The 15,848-nt window shown below is 50.9% G+C and overlaps 7 protein-coding genes across 7 annotated transcripts; 3 read left to right on the top strand and 4 right to left on the bottom strand.

The window, feature by feature from the left end:
- The first annotated feature begins 352 nt into the window (after positions 1-352).
- Positions 353-1,822, top strand: BO66DRAFT_392814 (uncharacterized protein). Its single transcript, XM_025647612.1, has 3 exons — positions 353-912; positions 968-1,044; positions 1,101-1,822. The coding sequence occupies exons 1-3, from the start codon at positions 795-797 to the stop codon at positions 1,506-1,508; spliced, it is 603 nt and encodes a 200-aa protein (XP_025502828.1). The 5' UTR covers positions 353-794; the 3' UTR covers positions 1,509-1,822.
- Positions 1,823-2,242: 420 nt separating this feature from the next.
- Positions 2,243-4,331, top strand: BO66DRAFT_421285 (PCI domain protein). Its single transcript, XM_025649940.1, has 2 exons — positions 2,243-2,593; positions 2,675-4,331. Exons 1-2 carry the CDS (start codon positions 2,341-2,343, stop codon positions 3,850-3,852), a joined length of 1,431 nt encoding a protein of 476 aa, XP_025502827.1. The 5' UTR covers positions 2,243-2,340; the 3' UTR covers positions 3,853-4,331.
- ura6 (uridylate kinase ura6) lies at positions 4,252-5,257 on the bottom strand. Its single transcript, XM_025641896.1, has one exon. It carries the CDS (start codon positions 5,159-5,161, stop codon positions 4,523-4,525), a length of 639 nt encoding a protein of 212 aa, XP_025502826.1. The 5' UTR covers positions 5,162-5,257; the 3' UTR covers positions 4,252-4,522.
- On the bottom strand, positions 5,258-5,987 carry BO66DRAFT_119187 (uncharacterized protein). Its single transcript, XM_025641895.1, has 2 exons — positions 5,468-5,987; positions 5,258-5,348 (listed from the first exon to the last, which is right to left on the bottom strand). The coding sequence occupies exon 1, from the start codon at positions 5,815-5,817 to the stop codon at positions 5,473-5,475; it is 345 nt and encodes a 114-aa protein (XP_025502825.1). The 5' UTR covers positions 5,818-5,987; the 3' UTR covers positions 5,258-5,348; positions 5,468-5,472.
- Positions 5,988-6,225: 238 nt separating this feature from the next.
- Positions 6,226-8,877, bottom strand: BO66DRAFT_392810 (uncharacterized protein). Its single transcript, XM_025647611.1, has 3 exons — positions 8,303-8,877; positions 8,068-8,232; positions 6,226-7,894 (listed from the first exon to the last, which is right to left on the bottom strand). The coding sequence occupies exons 1-3, from the start codon at positions 8,390-8,392 to the stop codon at positions 6,326-6,328; spliced, it is 1,824 nt and encodes a 607-aa protein (XP_025502824.1). The 5' UTR covers positions 8,393-8,877; the 3' UTR covers positions 6,226-6,325.
- A 1,134-nt stretch (positions 8,878-10,011) lies between these two features.
- On the bottom strand, positions 10,012-11,397 carry BO66DRAFT_376656 (putative lipase; the record flags this gene model as incomplete). The annotated part of the gene is made up of 1 exon (XM_025645716.1): positions 10,012-11,397. One exon carries the CDS (start codon positions 11,395-11,397, stop codon positions 10,012-10,014), a length of 1,386 nt encoding a protein of 461 aa, XP_025502823.1.
- Positions 11,398-11,786: 389 nt separating this feature from the next.
- On the top strand, positions 11,787-12,776 carry BO66DRAFT_454407 (uncharacterized protein; the record flags this gene model as incomplete). Its single annotated transcript, XM_025652021.1, has 3 exons — positions 11,787-11,864; positions 11,894-12,111; positions 12,617-12,776. The coding sequence occupies 3 exons, from the start codon at positions 11,787-11,789 to the stop codon at positions 12,774-12,776; spliced, it is 456 nt and encodes a 151-aa protein (XP_025502822.1).
- Between the last annotated feature and the right edge of the window lie 3,072 nt (positions 12,777-15,848).

The raw sequence follows: 15,848 nt of genomic DNA, 5'->3' as shown, positions 1-15,848 counted from the left end.
ATCGTAATGCTAGTAATCTGGGTGTAAGTATCTGTTTTCCAGATCATGCGGGAACCATCAATGAAGACCATGATTTGAAAAACTAGAACTAGAATTGGAGGAAAAGAAGAGCGCGCGTGTGCATGTAGAAAAAGGGGATATTGAAAAGCAACCAAGAAAAAACAAAACAAAACAAAAACACAAAAAATCTTGAAAAGGAAGGGGAAATAGGAACTTACCTAACTTGAAAAAAATAAAATAAACATATACACAAACTAAGTAAGTAACTTAAGTAACTTAAGTAACTATCGGTAACTCAGGTATGCAGAGAAAGACTGGAGAAGGAAGGATGGATCTAAACTGGCTGTGGCACCTTCTCTCCTCTCCTCTCCTCTCCTCTCCATCCTGTTATTAGCATTATTATTATTATTATTATTATTACCGCCGGACTGCTGTAACTAGCTGTAGCTGAAGCTGTCGCGGTAGCTGCTGCTGCTGTTACTGCTTTACCCTCTTGGCTTAGCTTCTTTCCTTCAGCTTCCTTTCTCCTCTCTTCCTGCTCTCTTATCATCAATTCTTCTTCTCCCTCTCCTCTTTCCTTTCCTTCTCCTCCTCTCTTCTCCTCTTCTTCCTTGTTAAACTTCTGCCTTTCCCCCTTCCCCTCCCCAGAATAGTAGCGTCTCTTTATAACGTCTACTACGTACAATTACCCCATACCTGCTCTTCTTACCTTGCACGTCTCTTTACTGCGACTGTGATATACACATCAGCATCCTACCCTCGCCCATTCGAATATCTACTTAATCACTTTCATCATGTTGGCCTCCTCGCTCTTCGCCCTCGGTCTGGTCGCCTCGGCCACCGCCGCTTCTACCGGCAACTACACTCTACCTGATGGGTTCGACCTGAACGCCATCTCCTCTGGCACCCGCGGTATGCTAGTATGCGATGTTGTCTTCCTTACCCTTCACTGACTCGTTGATTCTAGCCTCTTGGTGTACCGCGGAGCGCAACTCTTGCCCTGAGATTTGTGGTGGAGTCGCTACCAGCAACTCCTGCGACTCGGTAAGCGCATAGCCGAACCAATTGAAGAGAACGAACCGCTCACCATGTCGCGACAGACTACCTTGGACTTCTCCTGCATCTGCTCCAACGGTTCCGCCGCCGACGTGTCGCTTTATGCGCAGACCGTCCCCTTCTTCGTTTGTCAGGCCAATTATGCCCAGTGCATTAGCAACTCGTCCAGCTTGACTGAGGAAGAGCACTGCAAGGACTATGAGAAGACCTGTGGCACCCTGAATGCGTCGGCTGCCTCGACTACCTCGTCCACCACCTCGAGCGCCACCAGCTTGACTACGGCTACTAGCACCAGCACTAGCTCTGACAAGTCTACCACGGCTACCGGGACCAGCACCTCGAGCAGCACTAGCAGCTCGTCCACGGCCAACGCTGCCGTTCGTTTGGCCCAGGAGCATGCCACCGGTCTGTTGGCCACCGCATTGTTTGTGGGACTGCGCCTGGTGTTGTGAGCGAAAGACTTGAGAGCGAAAACGACCCGAAGGAAGGGGCGTGTTATGTGCAAGCGGGTCAACAAACACCAACTGATTGGGACCGTTCGCATATTTTGATGTCTGTGGGTGTGGGGTTAGAGTGCTAGTTCTGCCTTCCAAGACATTTCTCCGAGTCTGTGTAGTGGTAATACCATGTTTCAAGGGGAGGAAGGGTGTTGGTTGTTGTGGTGGTTGTATGTTCTACGACTTGATGTCAAATACGATTATTCCCCGCTGGGCGCCCATAGGAGGGGTCGATCCTTGCACTTTAATTTAATCCGCCATTGAGCTGATTCGTTTTTCTTTTCTTTTCTTTTCTTTTCTTTTCTTTTAAGTGTATAATAGTTTTGTTGTTGTTGTTGTTGTTGTTGTTGTTGTATTGTTGTAGACGGAGGAGCATCCCACAGTATTCCAAGTAACTTATTGATGGTAGAAGCGGCGCCAAGAGTTTTTCCCACAACGGAATGGAATTTTCTCCACCGCCCAATCTCTGCCTGCTTGTAAGTTCTTTCCCTTCCTTTTCCATCTTCGCTTCTTTCGCTTCTCCTCCTTCTTCTCCCTCTGCTTCTCTTTTGGATCTTGTTTCCTTTCTGGTGGAACCCCCCTCCTTCTCCTCCGCCCTCTTATCTCCTGTATCTCAATTTTCTTTCGGTCTTCTCCTTTCCCCTTCCCCTCTCTCTTCTTTTCTCTCTCTCTCCTCCTCCCCCCCTCCCCCACCCCCTCCCCTCCCCTCTCCCCAAAGTACGAACCTCCTCCTCTCCGTACAACCATTGATCGATCTTTCGACATCGACTTCTAATAAACCACCACGATGCCCGCTCCTTCCACCACTCTCCTCATTGAGGGCTCGTTCACCGAACTCGCCGATGAGTTCGCCCAGTACATCGATGCTCTTCGCAAGCCCGACGCCGCCGCGTCCAGTCTCCAGGCCGACATCGCCCCACTGTTGGAACCTCTACGCCAGCAGGAACAGTCTGGTACCGAACCTGATCGCAAGCAGCGCGATGAGGTTCTGAAGAAGCTGGTCTCCGCCGCTGCCGTCCTGAATGCGGCCCCCGAGAAGGGTAAGCAGTTCTTTGGTTGTTGCTGCGGAACGAAGAAAGACACAAGACTTATGACAAATGGACGCAATTGACGCAAACCAGAGATCATCTCCGCCTACAACCTCCTCGTCCACCTTGTTCACCAGGCCTCCGATCCGGACATGTTCCTCTCCCGCATCTGCTCCTACCTCGCCAAACCCATTACCGCCTCTCCCCAGTTCGGTCCCTCCCTGGCCATCTCCATCTTGTCCACCATCTTCAACACCCTCGCTCCCACCGATTCCAGCCGCTACCACGTTCTTCTGGCCATCGTTGCCGTCATCCGCCAGGCCGGTGCCTCGGTCGCATTCGACGCCCTCAAGCCCCAGCTGATCTCCCAGCTGCCTGCTTGGCTCGCCGCTTGGGAGCTCGAGGCTGAGGAGGCCCAGCGCCTCCACCTCGCCATCGCCGATGCCGCTCAAGCTGCCGGTGACGCCGAGCTTTCCCAGTCCCATGTCGTCCAAGCCCTGCAGACTATCCCCGCAGCCCAGGCCTCCAGTTCCGAAGCCCGCGATCTGGCCGTTCGTGCCCTGACTTCTGCGCTCACCTCTCCCGCCGTCTTTGACTTCACTCCGTTGACCGCTTCCGATGCCGTTCAGGCCCTGCGCGCCAGCGACAGCACCCTCTTCGAGCTGCTTGAGATCTTCACCGCCGACACCCTTGACGCTTACGAGGCCTTGATTGCCACCAGCCCTCTGACTGGTATCTCAGGTGGTGTGCTGGCCGAGGCCGGCGATGCTCTGCAGACCAAGATGCGCCTGCTCACCTTGGCCTCGCTGGCCGCTACTACCCCCTCCCGCTCTCTGCCCTATGCCACAATCGCCAGTGCTCTGCGGGTGTCGGACGAGGATGTCGAGAAGTGGGTCATTGACACCATCCGTGCTGGTCTCGTCGAGGGTAAGCTTTCGCAGCTGCGCTCCGAGTTCCTTGTCCACCGCGCCACTTACCGCGTCTTCGGTGAGAAGCAGTGGGCTGAGGTGCAAGGTCGCCTGATGGTCTGGCGCCGCAGCCTGGAACGCGTTTTGGGTGTTGTCCGTTCCGAACGTGAGCGCTTCGTGCGCGAGGGGCTGCAGGCGGCCCAGGCGGCTGAGGAGGCTGCTCAGGGCAAGTCCTCCGATAAGGGCAAGTCGGGTGACCGTCGTCGCCAGCAGGGTAACAACAACAACAACAACAATCAGAACCAGTCTTCGACTCCGGCCGCTCCTGTCGCCAGTGCCCCCGTGGAAGCTGTGGCTGAGTAAATGATGAAAGGACGGAAATGCGGGGAAGGATCAATGACTGATGATGAGACCTACATACCTTGTTTTTTTTGTCTTTCGACCTACTATCTACCAGATACCACACCCTTCAAACCGCGCAGACGGAGCTAGGGACGAGCTAGAAAAAAAAAAGACTTAAAAGTATCTCTGTGTCATGGCTGGGCAGCGGTGTTTAACGCTAATTCTTCGTGTCTTTGGATTGGGTGTTTGTAACTGATTTGTGTTTAACGCTAGAATTGTTCTATTTCACTGTCGGATCGAGATGGACGGTTTGATCGCTTGTGGTGTCAGGGGGTGGTGTGCTGTACCTAGAACATGGAGGATGAATCAACCGTCAAGACGACCTTTCTTGTTGTATCTCCGCCCCATGGCAGAGGGACCTCACCTGGGGGATTTGTGCGTCCTTACGGAGGCAATGGCGGAGATCAGGGGCAGAAAACTCCAAAACAAAATGTAGAATCAGGCCGGTCAGCCCAGCAACAAATCTATAACAAGATCGAATCTCCAAAACTATATGCGGTGGAAATAGATATGAATATATATGTACTTCAGAACGCTGACACCATCGACCACACACGCGTATCATCATCCAAGAGACTGTTAAACAAGTTCTGGAATCTCTGCAACCCATCGCCCATTCTCCTAACGAAACTCACAGGGGGTTCAGACCCTTCTCGCGGAGCCCCGCCCGAATCCTCTCATAGACGTCTCCGACATCGCCGGTAGCTTTCACGGAGACCACCTTACCCTGGGCCGCAAAGGCCTCGACGACGGGCATACTCGTTTCGACAAAGGTACGGAAGCGCTTGCGAATGCTCTCGGCGTTATCATCGTCGCGACCGCTGGTCTCGCCACGCTTGAGGAGGCGGGCCTCCATCACCTCCTCGGGGCAGTCGAGGAAGAGGGTCATCTCGGAGGGGCAGACCGTGTCCTCGAAGAAGACGGCCTGGTCGAGCTTGCGCGGGAAGCCGTCCACCAGGAAGCGAGGCTTGCTGCCTGCACTGGCGGCCGGGTTCGTGCCGGCGGCCAGGGTCTCGGCCATGGCGTCGGACAGCAGCTTGACGGTGATCTCCATAGGCACAATCTTGCCCTCGCGGATGTAGGTGCGGATGAGCTCGCCGGCTTGGCTCCCTTCGCGGACTTGCTCGGCGCGGAGCAGGTCTCCGGCTGACAAGTGAGTGAAGCCGTAGTCGCGGACGAGGTTGGCAGACTGCGTGCCTTTGCCGCTGCCGGGGCCGCCGAGGACGAAGACGACGGTTGTAGTGGTGGGGGAGAAGCGCGGGGTGGACATCTTGATAAGGATGGGATTCGTTTTTTTTTTTTGTTTTTTTGTTTTTTTTCCTTCGTTGTATTTGATTTTCGTTGGGAGGCGAATGAGATTGATTGGTTTCTCCCAAAAGAGAATAAGATGGAGAGACTTTGTTAAGGGAGCGGCGGGGGCGAAGGTGGGGGGCGGGAGGCGCGGAGGGGTTCGAGTCCTGTAAATCAGGTAGAAGACAAAAATGTTAGTTTGTTTGATGGGGGACTGAAGCGGGAAAGAGGGGTAAATATAGCACGGTGCTTGAAGGTACTGTACAACGACAATCGATTTACTCACTTAATCTAAACGGTCTCGGATGGCTTGGGTTTATGGACGCCGGTACGGGACTTTGAGAGTAGAATAAAGGAGCCAGATCCGATACCAATAATAATCAAGAACGGAAGGACTTTGAATTGAGAACGGCTGTATTGAGTGGATTGAGGGGAAGGACCGGGAGCAGAAGTGGAAGAGGGAGAAGGAGAGGAGGAGGAAGAAGAGGAAGAAGAGGAAGAGGAGGAAGAGGACGAGGGAGAGGAGGGGGCGGAATAGGGGCGGCGGTGTTGCAACTGGAGCTGTTGCTGTTGCTGGAGAAGCACCCGAGAAGAGACACGCAGTGGGCGAGGAACAGTCCGGATTAGGGCCGACATGAGATTTAGATTGAGATGAGGATGATGAGAAGCGCAGGAGGAAACGAAAGAGAGAGGGGCATGTATCAGAGCAAGCAGGAATGGATTGTATTACTGAGTCAATGATGCTGTTAGATATCGAGTAACTACAAAGTTAAGTTGCAATTGATTGATTGTAGGCAAAAGGTTGGTCTGCAAGGTTCAGTGCAGTTCAGTTCAGGTTTGGTTGGTTTGGTTGGTTTGAGCCCGTTTTTGGCTGACGAGGCTGTTTGCGGACTAGCGCCACGTGGGTAAGTACACCTTGTAGGTATGTACAGTACTAAGCCTGGAGGTCAACTTATGGAACTAATACGGGCAGCTTATTAGGACGGAACATGCAGGTATATTGAAAATATATTCATATTCATATACATATTCATATTCATATTTATACTTATATATACACATATCTAGATATGTATGTACTAATAGGTGTAAGTTATATATGTCTCTCTAGAACAATATTGCCCGCTCAAAATCAATGCATTTGCTAACCATCCTCCACCACTGGAACCTCGTAGTATGCCTGCATACGACGCTGCTTAAGCACCCAGTAGCTGCCCGCCAGGAGCCCGCCGACGGAACACACCACCAAAATGAAAATCAGTAGGCCACCCACCCCGTGAATGACCTCATTGGCCATATTGACGGCCTTGGCCTCCTCCTTGGCCTTTTCATATGCCTCATCGACCTCTTCCACGTCCTCCTCTGGCGCCTTCTGCTTGCCATATAGAATAGCTGGATCGTCCGGCGTGGGCTTCGCATCGCCTTGGAATCCGGCCAGGCGCCAGTTCGGCGGTGTATCCGTCCGGTGGATCTCTGATGTGCCCAAAACGTTGCCATCCCCGTCCACTGCTTCCACTGATACCCAGTCCAGGTAGCCTTCGGCGATATACATGGTCTCGAAGTCGGATTTGGTGGTGTTGCCGATCAGCACTGGAAGACCCTGCCGGTCAACGCGTGCATAGAAGTTCCAGGATGCAACATCCGTTGCACCGTTCCAGCTGACATGCAAGATGGTTGCCATATCCGTCTCGTCTGTCCCGTAGACCGATGCCACAACGTCCGGTGGTTGGCTAGGCCGACCCACGAAGGGAAATTTGTACGACCGATAAGAAGAGAAGCGCGTGGATGCGAAGTTAGCCTGCATCAGTACCTTGCCGTCGGGACTATGTTCGCTCTGGTAACCCCGCTCGCTCCAGCCAACAAAGACGTTGCCGTTGGGCAACCTTTGGACACTGCCACGAAGCCTGGTTAGGTCGCCGTCCGGCCGGTCGTACCGATCAAGTAGGCGGGCCGTCATGGTTGTCGTGTCGACCTGGACGAACATCGCAGCTGAGACCGTCTCCTCGTTCTCCGCCTCATCAGACGCATTGTTTAGAAAAGAGATAGTCGTGTGCGTGGCGTTGGAATCCACAAACCGCGCGTGATGCTGCTTGGAAAAGGTGAAATCCTGGACAAAATCAGAATACTTTCCGCCCAGACGCCAAATGATGCGTCCGTCCTCGCCGGATATCAAGTAGATCGTGCTCGTGAATCGGGCAGACAGCAGATAATCACCTGCCGCGTTTTTGTCTGCCGCGTTCACATGCACATAATCCCAGCCAGGTTCATTGGATGCCGGCCAGTCGGCGTTCACTTTGACAGACTCATGAATGGGAATGTATCCTAGTGAATTCCACTCGAACAAGACCTCGCCTGTCGCGATGTCCAGCTCGACGAGCCCCCCCGTGACTATCCAACCGTACTCGTTTGGCCGGCCAAGGTCTCCTAGATCCACGTATTCATTCCGGTAGGCGCAAGCTAGTGCTGTCTTCCCGCCGTCGAGGACATTGAACTCATGCATATTGAAGGTCCCAAGATCGTTGGTCACTGCAACTACATTCTCCGGCTCATAATGCTGGTCGAGGATGTAACCATATCCTTTGTCCGCTGCACCGGAGTTGTAGCCATGTTGAAGAATGAATGAAAGGTGAGATTCGTTGTCAATATTGTTCACGGCCTTGAAATCGAATATGTTGCGGTTGTCAAACATGCAAGATCCGGCCCAGATGAGAACCTGATGATCCACACTTGATAAGCTTAGTGCTCCATAGTTTCGAGGCAATTTCAGACGAGCGTTCCGCTTTGTCGTAACAGGTAACAGGTCACAGAGAAATGACACAGCAGAGAGACGGATTCAAGGAGCGATGGAAAAGAAGGGAAGAGAGAAGCATGAAGATGAGCACTTACACCATCTGCGTCATAAATGTAGGGTCCAACTTGGCAAGGTTTCCATTGCTTCGTGGGTGCTTCTGGATCAATCACGCCATATGGCGCAACGAACCAATACCCCGGACTGACAGCCGGGCGATCGTAGTAGGCAATATCGAATTTTAATGCTCTGACCTCCGGCAGCTGATTGATTGTTAGTTAGTCAGTTAGAGACAGACGACGGTCGATATTAGCACCCTTGCCCATCACTTACCGTGACAAAGGACATCAAATCACTATCAGTCTCGGCTTTCGCGACTACACCTCGGAGAGCAAACAATGACAAGAACCAGAGGAATAACATTTTGAAGGAGTGACTGGGAGAGGAATGATCCCCTCCAAAGGCGACATACAACCAACTGAATGGGGAATAAGCAACGACTAATGAACTCGAGAATAAAAGGGCCAAGAAGAGAGAGGGAGAGAGAGAAAACAAAAGAGAAAAGCACGCGGCAGACGAAGAGGAAACGATCAAATCAACCAGGACGGTCGTCACTCGATCTCAGAGCCAAATTCGCATCGGTCGAGGGTGATCATCGGAGACGCTGCCGAGCGGCGGGCAAGGAAAAGAAACAGTTCCATCTTTGGAGTGTGAATAATGAGGACCTATTCATTTACTCGTACTGGATGGAGTACGTACTCGCCCCCGTATGGAGTACGGCAACAGGAGTAGTACGTAGCAGCAGTGTGTCCGCCAGCAGGAGAGTGTGAAAACCACTCTAGAAAGGGAAACGGGATGTGGTCGGGGACAACGCTTCCTTGCAATAGGCTAGAAGCCCGCAAAGTCTGGTAAAAACTCCATCAAGCTTGCCCAGGAAAGGTCAGTGACAACGTAATGGCTGAGATAGACGCTGACGATCAAGCGAGGCGGACACTCTTGGCGGCGTTTCGGAAAGTGGAGCTAAGGCACCACAATCCATCCAGATTCGTCGACTGTCACCCCCGGTGCGGAAAGGAACACTGGATTGAACGAAACGGACTGGGGCAGTTATGTACTATGTACAACCAGCGACTGAATTCATTGTAGACTGTAAGTTACTGTACGTATGAGTAGTACCTCATACTACTATGGAAGGGCAAATAGAATCGATTTACTACTTGATATACGGGGTAAAGAGTTGTCACCCGTACGGCGATATCTTCTTTGCTGAGATCGGACATCGGACATCGGACATCGGACCGTGGACATTGGTTCAAGTTACATGTCCCTGTACTTCGTACTCGGTACGTACGCTGTCCATTCGTGACGTTTCAAAGGTCTTGGCACCATAATGGTTAAATTGCCAAAATCTGATTTCAGAGAAAAACACGAAAGTACTGTACTTACACATACAGTAGCTTCGAGTCAGTTGGTTGTGAACCTGTGGTTCTCGCTCAATTTGGGTAAGCAAATGACACTTGAGTTCGTCTACTTGACCTGCCCCAAACTTGACGGAACTGAAGAAGAGACACTGATCCGCCGAGATCGGAGATGGTTCAAGTGCCTTACGGACCGGCTGCTCTCTCAATGATCTAGCCAATCACAAAATCAGAATGTTCGCAGTCTTTTGCAGCGCATATACATACAAATCCCTGTAGAGTCCATACAATGTATCATTCACAGAGAGATGAGGGCTGGAGCCTAGACGAACACAACGACGTGGGCTGGATCCTTCAGGGCTGCTTCACGGTCTCATTCCTATGAATAGTGGAACCTGTAGAGGCACAACTACGTAGTACGAATCCTTCCAGCTGTCCCACTTGCCCCTTGGCGCACCGTCTGAAATTTAGAATTGGCACAGATTGCGCTAAGATAAAACGCACAGTAGAAGCCTTATCAATATCAACCCTTTCACAATCTGATATCAATCTTTCAAATCTTTCATGCTCAAAGGATAAAATGGTCATCAAGAGGCCCACTAGCTGTGGCGCACGACCGGCCCTTCACCAAGCATAGTCCGCAACCTCAGGCTCCTGAAATATTTTTGGCTTGTATTTGAGAACTTCGGCCACAGCTATTAGCAGCAATCCCTCCGCGCGCTTCACATCCTCCATGCCTAGCTGAGGTGGGAGCCATTGCCCGCACACATTCGTGAGGTTGAGTCGGGATGGATCCCCCGGGCCATCATGCTGAAGCGCATCTGCGATAAGCGCCCATGCCAAAGAACTATAGAGAACTCCTTCATGGGTATAGAGGCCACCGCCGGGCCGATCCCGGCAGATAGTCTGCAAATGGTTGTTGGACACATCTGCTACCGGGGAACCTTGAAGAATCCCAGAAGCTTGTTTTCCACCCATCGGTTGCACAATCTGATCATATGAGGAATAGACAGTCGTCGTGGGCACATAGGCCGAATCGCCTCCGACGCGTCTCAGCGCTCGAACAAAGCCTGCATGCCACGCTTGTTGCCAAATGGCAGGAGTGCAGACAACGTTCGAGAGGATAGGGCAAACAAGTGTTGTCTCCACAGTCCCATGAAAGTCGGGACTGATCGCAATCAGATCCGTGACTACGGCGCGCGTGGACGGCCAATACTTGAATGCCCATTGGGTATTGAGACCTCCTTGAGACCATGCTATGACCGTCAGATTACTTTCCGAGAGGGCGGTGATGTAATTGATCGCGTATGCAATATATTCCGAGTTGACTTGGACGTCCCCTAGAGAAGCGGAAGGGACATTAACCCAGGCCATGCTTACTTCTGGTATGGCCTTTTGTAGTTTTGCGAGGTTGGACTGGAACATCGATCCGGCAGGAATGGCCGAGCCAGGAACGAGTAGAACGGGTTTGAGTTCACCTTTTCTCCTGGTAAGATCGTCTTGTATGTAAATAGCGGCCCGGAGAGTCTCCTCTGCGACACTATAGGGCACATCTTGAGCAGCTTTCCTAGGACATAGCGGTTGATGTGCTAGCACTGGATTTCTGTTGTGAAGCAAGTTTAGTCGAGAGGTCTGATACTGATTGAGTCCCATGAGTATGTCCTGTGACAAAAGTTCTGAAGTGATAATCTTAAGGGCGAGATCGACAAGAGTGAATTGCCGACCACTGGCGAAGATCTTCTCGATTATCTTCCAGACCAGGGGCAGGGAGCCGTCCCCAGTAATCGGAGGAGCGATACTTCCTGCAAGCCTTGCTTGTATGGCACGAGCGAGATCTGAGACCCGGCCATCCACTCCGGGTTCATGGGTAGCATCTGTCAAGATTGAAAGCAAAGTGGGAGCTGGAGTAGACTCGAGCGAGCAGTTAGCCAAAAGTGTCGGGCACGAGCTAAGTACCCCCACAAAAATGCCAATTAGAAAGCCTGTGCTAAAAAAAATACAGAGTCTCATTTTGAAGGTCAGAAAGGGAAGATTGCCTCAGTGCAGAGATTTGTGCCTTCAGAGATGAACCCTGAAAGAACCTGCAGCCATTCGACTGGGCAAGATGCAAGATGTATAAATCCAATCCATGCGTGAGATCCCCTCCCCTCCATTTCCCGGTGCAGTTGGCCTCATAGTTCCAATACTGGGAGTCTTCTCCTGAGTGGAGTCAATAGAAAGCGAGGGAAAAGAGGGATATTTCGCCATGGACCAGTCATCAAGCTTGCTAGAACTCAAAGAAGGGTGTCAGCGGCAGTAGTTTGAAAACAGAGCAGGTGATAGTGAATATTGAGAACAGCCGCAACCATTCGTTCAGTTGGCCAGCTCCTATCTTTGAAACTCAGCACCTAAACAAAGACATGACGTTGGCCGAAGGGCGCCATACAAAACCAGGGCTTGCTCTCACTCGGTCTCCAGGACCCTGCCGCGAGTCCCCTGTAAGCTTGTCATCCGCTCAAAGTTACAGACTTCTGAGCAACCCGAGCTCAAGCCAGAGCCGCGATGGTCAAATGACCAAGAATGCTGCGCAAATGGTTCGTCGGGCTTCTCGCCTGGGGAGAATATGACGGTCTGTGATAAATTCAATGCCACTATGAACTCAGCTCAAATAAGTCTGATCGAGAGCTCAAAGAGGAAACTGCCGATGCAAACGAGATTTGCTCGGGATGAAGGTGGCATTGCTGAGTAGGTAGGTACCAGGGTCCTTTCAATTGTTCGGGTGGGAGATACCTAACCACTGCCGCAATTGCAGCCTTGACTTCCGTCTTTCTGTTGTCGAGATACATACCTCGCTTTATCCGGAGTTTATGGGTCACTATGAATGATGGAAGGCTAGTCTGGAAAAGCTGGCCAAGCACCTGGCAATTCCAGATTCATCCGTAATTTAACTGTCCATCACTGCTCACATCAGTCAGTCCGGCATGCGGTGAAACGACGATGAGGATTAGGGGATAAGGCTGAGGAAAGTTGCAACGGAATCTGTACCAGTTCTTCATGAATTGGTCATATGTTGGAAGGCAAAGTCCCCATTCAGGAGAAGTTTCCTCGTGGTAACCTGTACACTTACATGCGGATAAATAGCAGCCACTTGGACTGAAGTGAACACGCCCATATGAAAGCCTCGGGCATCAACATGCGCAGAACCATGGTCGCCTTTCTGAATTGAATATGATATATCCTTATCCTCTAGAAATTTCGAAGCCGAAGCTGAGCAGATACCTGTGCAAGCCGCCCGTGTTACTGCAGTCGACGTTCCCAGATACCTTGATACGCTACGTACAGAACTAGTTGAGAGGAGACAGACCTTGACAAGGGATGGTTGTCAACCGCCAGAAGGCTTTAAGCACTAATCAAAGACAATCCTACGCTCACGTCGCCGACGATGTATGTGACTTATGGCCACCGGTCAAGCAACAAAGCTGATTGTTCAATTCCCGCGATGGCCGAATAATGCTGCTCTCGTCTTATGTAGGTATTGCACGAGAGGTTTCTGTTTGTCCAGAGGGCTGCTTGCTTTACGCCATAAATCGAACGCCTTGCAGGGGGTCTAGATCGTGGATGAAGCGATCTGCTCAGAAGCATGGATAAGTATGGTTACATCTTCCTGGATATACGAGGGCAGCACAATCTCTATGGTTACGGTTGCTTGCCCAGCCTGAACCTGGAGATTGCGTTTCGCTGCAATATCTGATGGCATGATTGGGAAGCAACACTCGGGATAACGACCCTTTTTAGTCGTCGAAACTTATTTTCATCCATATCTGCTTGACTACCATGAAGCTCACTGATGGGCAGGCACATTATTGTCTTGGTCTGAGTGAATAGTGTGAACGAAGCCCCGATAGTGGCATGTTGAGGTTGATATCTAAATTACAGCGGGGATACGAGGACGCTGGCCTACTATGTAGTGTCGAGCATTGCGTTGGTAAAGACGAGCACTTGAGCATCGCCCAGCAGACGTGACCTGACACCAGCAATGATGAAAGTCAGCTGCATCTGAACCAGGACTTCCCGCCCTTGCTACTCTTGAGCTGCATTCGATTCATCCCAAGCACGATGAGAGTCGTTCAAGACTTCCAGTGAACTCTAGCAGGGCTCAACCCTTGGCAGTACGTGTCTCGGTGTCTTGGCAGGGTATCTGGAATGCAGGAGGAAAGTGAAATCAGAGCAAAGTTCGAATTTGGCGGCGGGGATGGAATTGGAGGTAACTGGGGAGGTGTATGTTGAAACCAGAACTTTCTCAAGAGAGAGAGGAACGAGATTGGGGCTGTTCAATGGAGACTTAAGAGAGGAGGGCCCGGAGAAGGGTCGATGAGATTGGAAAGGATCATGCAAAGAGAACTAGCTTATAACTGATAACTGATACAATACCAGGTAGTAGGGGTGATGATTGGGAAGGGAGGGGAGGGGAGGAGGGAGGAAGGGAGGAGGAGGGAGGGAGGGAGGGTGGATGGATGGATGGATGGATGGCCCACCGGGGGAGGAAACCGAGGGATCCCTACTCCGTAGCCAGTGTAACACTACACGACGGGATGATTAGCCCGATTACCACCGTTGCACCCGCCAGTGGTCTTTATTGTACGGAGTACAGTAACTAACTACTTCAAGTTCTCCTGAGTCCTGACTAAAAGTGTCACATACCACTGAGGGGCAAAATCTCGAAATGAAGCAGAAGAAGAACGAACACCCAGAAAAGATGGATTGGCCAATGGCCGGGTCTCTGTTGTAACTCAACATCCTCAACAATACCCACGACGTTGTCATCATCATCATAACCTGTCGACTTCCGAGCCAGGGTTTCGGCCTGCCGAAATCGTTGCAGCAGCCACATTGCGACCTCCATACCTGTAAAGTGCCACTGTTGAGAATCCATCGGAGAATGTGAGTATGTGGAGGACATTCAATCGTGTGTCATCATAATCCTCATCCATCAATTGTCCATCGATTGTCCATCGATTTTTTCCCCAACCAAGAGAGACAGGTCACTGGTATTGGAGATACCAAAACAGTTTTCAAACAGTACGTATCTATGAGCGATCAGTAGTAATCAATCCACTTCATCCAATGCAACACTGTCACACTGCTGATGATCGAGTTCGATTGCGCCTTTGTATCCACTGATCCACACACGAATGGAACAGCACAGTACTCCGTACAGTACATATAGCTTCTCGTAGTACTTACACAGTAAGTAAAACACATTTATGTAAATTCACAGAGGTTAGTCGAGACGCCTGTCTGTCGGTTTGTCCTTTGTTATATCCCACGAAGAAAATTACAGCACATTGTCTGGTCACCTTCGAGACAAGACAAAAAAGGTTTGCAAACCCCCATAGACATTCAACTACCAAGAGCAGTAGCTCAGGATATGTATAACATGGGCCAAGCCTGAGCGACTCGTTGTGAGACTAATAATATACTACCTTAACCTGTCAGTCACCAAATTATAATCTAGTCCAACGGCAAGGTAGCAATTTGTTGTCTCCACCAGGGACTCAAAGTTGGGGAGAAAAAAAAAGTGGTAAGTACGGAACCATACCTACAATACCAGACCAGACCAACAGCACTTGCCCTTCCATTCCTTCTGCGTTTCCACTTTTCACCCAAGTACGCAAACAAGCAAACGCTCTCTCTCTCACAATACACAATCTCAAGTCACTTTTTCCCCTGATAAATAAATAACACATACTAAAATCGCAGTTCAATGTGTCCCTCCCTTCCTGCTTCCCTCCCTGTTTATCTGTCTGTCTCTAAGCTGTCATTTTCGTTTCTTCCTCCCTCCCCCTCATCCTACCCTGTCTTGGGCATTGCGTACCTCGTACCCTGAGGAATGATAACACGCGCGGCGTTGATTTCGCATACCTTAAGAGACTAGAAGTGCCGGTACAACTCGGATTACCATTGCGAAACCACACCTTGACCGCTGCCACTAAGAATAATCAATCGGTCCTACTACCACCACTACTACTAAGTTACTACTAACTTTACTGCTACTGATACTACTACAACTACAACAATTACGACTACGACTCCGACTACGACTACGACTGCTGCTGCTGCTACCACAACGACAACCACGACAACCACGACAACCACGACCATCCCTTCACCTACATCTTCACCTCCCTTCTTTAACTTACTCACCATCCCGCAACTGATTAGCAACTGAATATCACTCCACATCAGCAAACAACGACTACCACCTCCTTTCCTCCCCCTCCTCAACCACGCAACATCAGCACTCTCGTCCACCTTCATCTATCCTTTCTCTCACCCCTCTTCCGCCCATCCATCCGCCCATCCATCACTAAATTTGTCTCCCCGCCCCCCTCCCCCTTGCAACTTGTTTGACTTTGGCTCAATCTTCTCCACTCACAGGAGGAAGAGGAGGGCCCCAGCATCCGAAATACATCTTGCTCTTC

This window comes from Aspergillus aculeatinus (genome assembly GCF_003184765.1).
Source record: "Aspergillus aculeatinus CBS 121060 unplaced genomic scaffold BO66scaffold_31, whole genome shotgun sequence".
Taxonomy (NCBI): Eukaryota; Fungi; Ascomycota; class Eurotiomycetes; order Eurotiales; family Aspergillaceae; genus Aspergillus; species Aspergillus aculeatinus.
This window is presented reverse-complemented; position numbering and strand designations above follow the sequence as displayed.